This window comes from Benincasa hispida, chromosome 3 (genome assembly GCF_027475165.1).
Source record: "Benincasa hispida cultivar pf3 chromosome 3, pf3_genome.v1.1, whole genome shotgun sequence".
NCBI lineage: Eukaryota > Viridiplantae > Streptophyta > Magnoliopsida > Cucurbitales > Cucurbitaceae > Benincasa > Benincasa hispida.
Genome location: NC_143480.1, coordinates 27,219,624 through 27,226,972, shown reverse-complemented (window position 1 = coordinate 27,226,972; position 7,349 = coordinate 27,219,624). Strand labels below are relative to the sequence as shown.

General features: G+C 32.2%; 1 protein-coding gene across 10 annotated transcripts; it reads left to right on the top strand.

The window, feature by feature from the left end:
* The first annotated feature begins 528 nt into the window (after positions 1-528).
* On the top strand, positions 529-3,691 carry LOC120074137 (2,3-bisphosphoglycerate-dependent phosphoglycerate mutase 1-like). Of its 10 annotated transcripts, XR_016528113.1 has the most exons (10): positions 530-675; positions 972-1,245; positions 1,338-1,561; positions 1,944-2,062; positions 2,155-2,311; positions 2,378-2,479; positions 2,582-2,701; positions 3,079-3,139; positions 3,242-3,295; positions 3,396-3,691. XR_016528113.1 is itself a non-coding variant. In XM_090311480.1 (9 exons), exons 2-8 carry the CDS (start codon positions 981-983, stop codon positions 3,121-3,123), a joined length of 1,032 nt encoding a protein of 343 aa, XP_090167606.1. In that variant the 5' UTR covers positions 529-675; positions 972-980; the 3' UTR covers positions 3,124-3,139; positions 3,396-3,691. The 10 variants fall into 10 exon arrangements, 8 of the variants coding, with proteins under 8 accessions (XP_090167606.1, XP_090167605.1, XP_090167604.1 ...); XM_090311480.1 differs by lacking the exon at positions 3,242-3,295 and having other exon boundaries at positions 529-675; XM_090311479.1 differs by having other exon boundaries at positions 3,242-3,691.
* The last annotated feature ends 3,658 nt before the right edge of the window (positions 3,692-7,349 follow it).

The following is a 7,349-nucleotide window of genomic DNA, read 5'->3' as shown; positions in this document are numbered from 1 at the left end:
GAAAAATATAGTATATATATTTGATCATTAAATTTTCAAAATATATCTTTTTAGCCCTAAAAAATTTTAAGAATGGTTTAAAAAATCCTTAAAATTTCCTTTTATTTTATATAATTATATGATATTTTGAATTATAAAAATAAGTTTAAAAAATGTTTTTAGAGAGTAGAGGTAAGTTCTTTGAAATTATTTTTCTAATTCAAAATGATAAAAGATTACCTATTTTGAGAAATTAAAAAGATACATTTTAAAAGGAAAATTATTTTAAATAGTAAATTATTAAAATTATTTTTAAATATAGTAAAATGTTCGTGTAAAATAGACTATAATAGATATCTATCCGTTACGATAGATTTTTATTGTAATTTATGATGAATAGTGATATTTTATTATGTTTGTAAATAGTTTACCAATTATCTAAATGCGAAAACATTTAAGAATGAAGTATATATACTTTTGAAAAAATTAATGACTAAAAAGGTGTGTTTTAGAAATACATATATTATTCAGAAAAAGAAATTCGAAAAACAAAAAAATCCCCATCCCCCATCCTCCATTACGGCATTCCCTGTTTGCCTGAGTTTTGGCATTCGACGTTGTCCAGAATCTGCAAAACTTCGTGCCCTCGCATTTGGATCAAATCTTACTTCTTCTTCAATTTACCGCTACCTCAACGTAATCCTCATCGCCTACTCTTTCTTTAGTATCCTAATTGGCTACATTCTCTTCCCTCTCCTTGATTTTATCTTTTTCTTTTTCTTTTTTACTTTTGGATGTTGACTACATTGTATGTGTATTCTTTGTGTTCTTCTATCAATTTCATATGTTTTTCTTCCTGAAAGTTCGTTTTTCATCTGTTTGGGCGTAACACTGTACGTGATCCCCAATCGTATTGTGTTGGCTTGGCTGTTCACGCACTAGAAAATTTCTCTGATGTCAATTTTAATATTTGGGTTATTGGTATGTGCTAGGTTTTCGGCATGATTTCATCAGGATTTCACGAGTTCAATAGATCATTACAACTTTATAATCATGCCAATGATTCAAATCCTCATAACGTCTACGCGATTTGTCCACCGTTTGTCCGGAAGGGCTTTGATTATGACATCCGATTGTTTAGAAAACCGATTTGTAGTATCAGAAATTACAGGCCTTCTTTTATTTGTGCGACCCCACAAGCTTCAATTAAGGACCATATTGCACCTATTTCTCATTTGAATAGTGATGGTTCTAAGAACCCATCAAGTAAGTCTGGTCACCTATCAGGAACAATGGCTTCTAATCTTTTATTGGTCGCCTAGGAGATTGAATTTCTTTGTAATTGTCCCCTTTTAAAGTTGAAACAGCTCTGATATTGATTCGACATGGTGAGTCAATGTGGAATGAGAAGAATTTATTCACTGGCTCTGTTGATGTACCTTTAACAAGGAGAGGTATAGAGGAAGCAATTGAAGCCGGTAAGAGGATTTGCAACATACCACTAGACTTTGTGTACACTTCTGCGCTGATTCGCTCGCAAATGACGGCTGTGCTTGCTTTGACTCAACATCGCTGCAAAAAGGTATCTATCTTGTATTGTGTTCTTTACATCTTAAAAAGTAGATAGATTTTCGATTTGCCTAGTCCTGACTTTGATGAATTCAGAACTTCATACCAGTTGCTCAAGATGGTAGTAAGATATAGGAGGAAGCATATGAAATTTTCTTTCCTTCCAATAAGACATTCTTATTATTGGATGAAAATACTTTGCTTTTAAGAATTCATAGTTCAATCTAATATTTAGGGGAGGTATACTATCTAGTGATTCTGGGAAGAACAAGACGAGTCCATGATATTAATAACGATAAACTTAACCTCCAGAGCTAGATTTTAAGTTTTGATTATTATTATCTTTTATTATTCCAGGAAAGACGTTTCAAATTTAGACCAACTTATGCTTTCAGGTGCCTATAATTATGCATAATTGTAGTAAACAGGCAGAGGCATGGAGTCAAATTTACAGTGATGAGGCTAAAAAGCAATCATTTCCGGTTATTAGAGCTTGGCAATTGAATGAAAGAATGTACTTTCTCTTTTCATGGGGATCCATACTTTCCTTCTATCTGAACTCTGAAGATTAGCTTAATTATTTTGATGCACAAATGTGTAATACAGGTACGGTGAGCTACAGGGCTTGAATAAACAGGAGATTGCTGAAAGATACGGTAAAGAGCAAGTGCATGAATGGCGTCGGAGTTATGATATTCCTCCACCTGAGGGTGAGAGCTTGCAGATGTGCTATCAAAGAGCAGTCGGGTATTTTAAGGAACATGTAAGCACTCTCAAATTCCTGTTTTGATTATTTTAATGATTCTCACAAGGCAAGAAGGAATTGTAGATTGAACCACAGCTGCAATCTGGGAAACATGTTATGGTTGCAGCCCATGCTAATTCGCTAAGGTGTATTATCATGTATCTAGAAGAACTGACTTCTTGCGAGGTAGAGAAACCATTTCCTACATGTTTTTCTTGTGTTAGTGTGGTTAGTCGTTTCCTTCTAGTATGATTTGTTGATGATGAATGATTATATGCTGGGAGACAGGTAATTAACTTGGAACTATCAACTGGTGTACCACTACTTTACATATACAAGGAGGGATCGTTTATGAAGCGAGGGAGTCCTGTAGGTCCTTCGGAAACTGGTGTATATGCATTAACTAGGGCAAGAATCTTTTACCTCTCCATTGGCCTCATGTTTTTTGATCACTGATGACTTGATGTTTGCTTGTTAAACTTCAATAGTCATTTCAAATATTGCTATGTTGATCATTGATTAAAAGTGATCAAAATGGAAGATAGAACAAAATAGTTGCTGCTGTGGTATGCTGAGATGGAAAATGTCCGTGGAATAATTAGGGATCCTTGATCAAATGTTGACATTGATATTGGTGCTTCAGGAAGCATAGACAAAACGCCTTATGTGTCTAACTTCAGTAAATTAAAAGGAATAAGCAGAAAACTGCCCCATTTTCTGTCTGTTTTGCTCTATGCCATCACTTGATTGATAAACATCTTTGCCTCTTGCTATATTTTGTGCAGAGTTTAGCACTTTACAGGCAAGAGTTGGACGAAATGGCATGCTGAACTCCCTAAAGTTCAGGTAAGAAAATTTGACTTGTTAGATTATAACTACTCAAGTATGGTTTTCCAAATGTTTAAAATAAACAAGATTGCTGCTTATTTGATATTGCGAATGAACTAGGAAACCAATGGACTCACAGGCACTTGCTTCTTCTTCTTGTTCTAAAACTAGAAGGTTCATACTAATTACAAATGTTTGTTGCTCGTATATGTTTTGTGTTCTATGGAATAGTGATCTCTATTTCTTAAGTGTTATTGTTCGAGGTTTTCTGCAGCTGGCTCAAGCACTTCCTGAAAGATCTAGGAGAATTTGAAGAGGGAAAAGAGATGTACTTCACAAAAGCCATAGATACAAACTTCCATCTCAAGTCATCTGAAACACCGTGCACCTGACTGTAATTGTTCATATCTATTTTGTTTTAGAATAATCAAAGTATGATTATTAATAGCTACTACCCAATTTGCCAATTCTTTAATGTTGTTGATTAAGATCTCTAATTCATACATTTGTTGTACTCAAAATAGTTCCCGCCCAATATTCTAATCTGACTCGTTAACCTTTACGTTTTAATTTTTGTTCAATCTTTATTAGTGCCTATACTTGTTTTTTTCATTTAAAATTATTCTATTTTGATATACATATACACAATTTTTTTCTAATTAAGGACTATAAATTATTAAGGATGACACAATTGGCAAAGTCTAATTGATTTAATATGTCATCCAAGTTTAAATCTCCTGCTCTTGACAATCTTAACTAAGCTTATTTAATTAAATTGAAGGTTGGTATCATTTGATCATCCACTCTAACATTACTTCAATTAAATAAGAAAGAGTAACATATAAGTGCAGTCCATAGAAAAAGTTTGTCACACGATAATTTAAAATTAGAAGGTGGATTGCATAAAGATGGATACAACTTGGGATGTCCTTAAACATTTTTTAAACACTTTCTTGATTTGCAGCCTTACAAATGAAAATATCAATAATGATTTTTTTTTAATCAATTTTACACACTTCTAATTTTTAGTCAATTTTGTCACATTTGGAGGGGTTTAAGAGTTTATCCAAACTATCAAAAAATAAATAATTAAATTGATTTACCAAGATAGGGAAATGAGGTTGAAAGTAGGTCGAACTAAATAGGAATATACTAGAAATGTAGGGGTAAAAGAGGAAACAAAAGAACCTCCTCTACATATTATAGATTAGTCATGTCACTTTTTAAATTTATTGTTATTATTATTTTTTTTCTTTCACATATGCAACTAGGACATGTTTATTGATTCATAATGAAAATTGGTGTAGTGATAATGAAATTTCATAGATAAATTATAATGGGCCACAATTGCGAACATAATTTTTTTTTCTTTTGATCATATTTACTTAAAATTATGAATCTGTCACATTTACTCATTATCATTATCATCACCATTTACGGTCAAATAGCAATGATAATGGCAATGATAACAATAAATGTGACAAATTCTAATTCTCAAGTTGTAATAGTAGCAATAACGATAACCGTAACGATATTGTAATTGGATCGAAGACTCTCTATTCTTCAATCAATTTGCATATTTTTATTATAGATTTGAAAGCGGGGCCTGATACACCTTAGGAACGTGAGATTATTACAATTTACAAACCTACACATCGGGATTGTCAATTTATGGTTCTTTCACATTATGCTTCAATGAAGCAGAGACAGAGAAGAACAATTCAGAAGCAATATAAAGTCAGAAACATTCACCATCAAATATTCTCAAAATGCGTCCTTCCAAAACGACTATTTTTTGTGAATCCAACCATTTAAAAAAGAAAATCGTAATCCGTAGGAAATATATGTATAGATGTGTAATTATAGCTGTAAATATATTGATGGAGAGTTGAGATTAGCGGATGATCAGGACTTGTGCTATGAACTGTAACTTCTAACCATTTTCATGCTTTCAATCCCAATATTCTCCGAATCCTTTGGCGCCAATTTCTCACCCCCACAAATAACTGATAACCAATTTCCCCAAAAACAGTCACTTCTCAACACACACCCACCAAAAATTATTCTCGTTTTTTCCCCTCCTTTCCCAATTCAGAAAAATAAAAAAAACAAATTTCAAGAAACAAACAGCCACAGATAAAATAACCCCACCTTGGAGTTTTTAGATTTTCCGGCTGGTTAATTCCAGTCCGTACACCGCCGGCCATTTTCTGGTGCCTTCTTTCGCGATTCTCTTCGCGAGTTGAATGCATTGGAATTTCGGGTTCTACGAATGAATGTCGAACTATGCCACTTCTTCCAAGAAGGTCGATATGGCAAAGCCCAATAACGCCGATATCCTTTCTCCGGCCGCCTCCCCGGACAACTCCGTCAAGAACGAGAAGAAAAAACGGGTATTTCTTTCTTTCTTTATTTAATTATTTCTTTTTCTTTTTTCGCGACTTTCTTTTGATTGATTGAATGTGTTCTGTTTTTTGCTCCCCTGCATTTATGCATTTTATGGGACGTTAGTCTATTATTCCAAAGATCTTCAGTTCAAAGAAAAGCGAAAGGGTAAATTCAGAGGAAGAAATGTTTAAGTTAGATTATGGGGATGGCGCCATTGATATTGGTATATAATCATCTTTTTTCTTGGAAAAAAAAAAACTAGTCCTATTTTTCATTTCTTACATTTTGTCTAAAAAATTTACACTTTCCCCTTTTGGTTTTTTAAAGGAAAAGGAATTGCTTCAAGAAGAAAAGCTTTTATGGAGTCAACCCCCATAATAAAAAAAAGCTTCTCAGGTACATTTGAAAATATGAAATATGAAATGTGTGTGTGGTTTTTTAGACACGTCCCCATGAGTTAAAAGAGATTAATCTTGACATTATTTTGGTAGCTTACCGAACAATGATTATTTGAGCAGGATGAAGAAATTTGGTTCCATACAGATAGAGTTTAATTAATGGTTGAAAACGATGTTCTCATCATTTCTTGTGTGTATGGGAAAAATTAGTCTCTGTATAAATGTAAGGCACATTCTCTCTAATACGTCCAACAATGATAATCTATTAGCCATAATTTGGTGTTACATTTTCTGGCCAGTTGTTTTAAGTAATCTTATTAATATATGCCAACTAGTATACTGATACCAAAATAAAAACTTTTAACTTTTTTTTAATAGTACATTCAAATCAACTTCGAGGATCTTGGCCAAAACGAGGATTAAAAATGAAGGAAAAAAAATAAAAAAGTCAACTGTTCTTGCAGTTTGTATGGTTAATTTTTCCGTGAAAGAATTGGTTTTTGGAAACAAAATTATGACATTTACCTTTTGCCAAAAAAAAAAAAAAAAAAAAATCACAAAGCTTCCAAATTTTGCCTAAAAATTAAAACAATGAAATTTTAAAAACTTCTATTCTACAGGTCTCATCTGGTTGGTCATCTTGGCTTTTATTATCACCAGAATTTTCACCAAGTACATAATTGATAATTCAAATGGGTCAGTTTTAAAAGAGCGTTTGGGACAAAAAGTTGATTATTATAGTCCTAGATTATTATAATTTGTGTTTGAGATGTAGATTATTTTAGTTTGGGTTACAATAGTATGTGTTTGAGGTGTAAACTATTTTAATTTGAGAAAGAAATAATAAACATTGTAGCAAAGAATTAAAAATGATGAATGTAAAATAGTAAAAACTATAGCAAATAGTAAATATTGTAGCAAAGGAAGGTTTTGAAATAGTGTTGACTGTGGCTAATTAGGGGTTTTGAAATAATATTTACTATAGTAAGAAGTGGTTATTATAGTGTTAGGATAGTTCTTGTCTCAAACATCTCCTAAAATTTTATTTTGATCTTATTATTGATCTCGATTGAGATAGTAACCGTACGTGTTATTGGTAGAAAAAGGTATTATTTGTAAAAGATGAAAACTTTGTATGCTATGTACTATCTGTAACAATTACTATTGAAGTTTCTAGAGTGTTTGGCTTCTTCATAATTAAATATACAAAATGTCAATGTTTTGTCTTTTTCTAAATATGAAAACCAAGGGAAGGAAATGTGTTGCAATGCAATGAAATTTTATAAGGAAATGAAAGTCTACATCTACATCTTCACCTAACTCCAAATTAACAGAGCATTTGATTTGATTACTATTAACAATCATCATGGTATATATTAAAGAACAAAACTTCTACCATTTTTGTTTATTAATCTTCAGAAAGACAGACAAGTTCAGATATC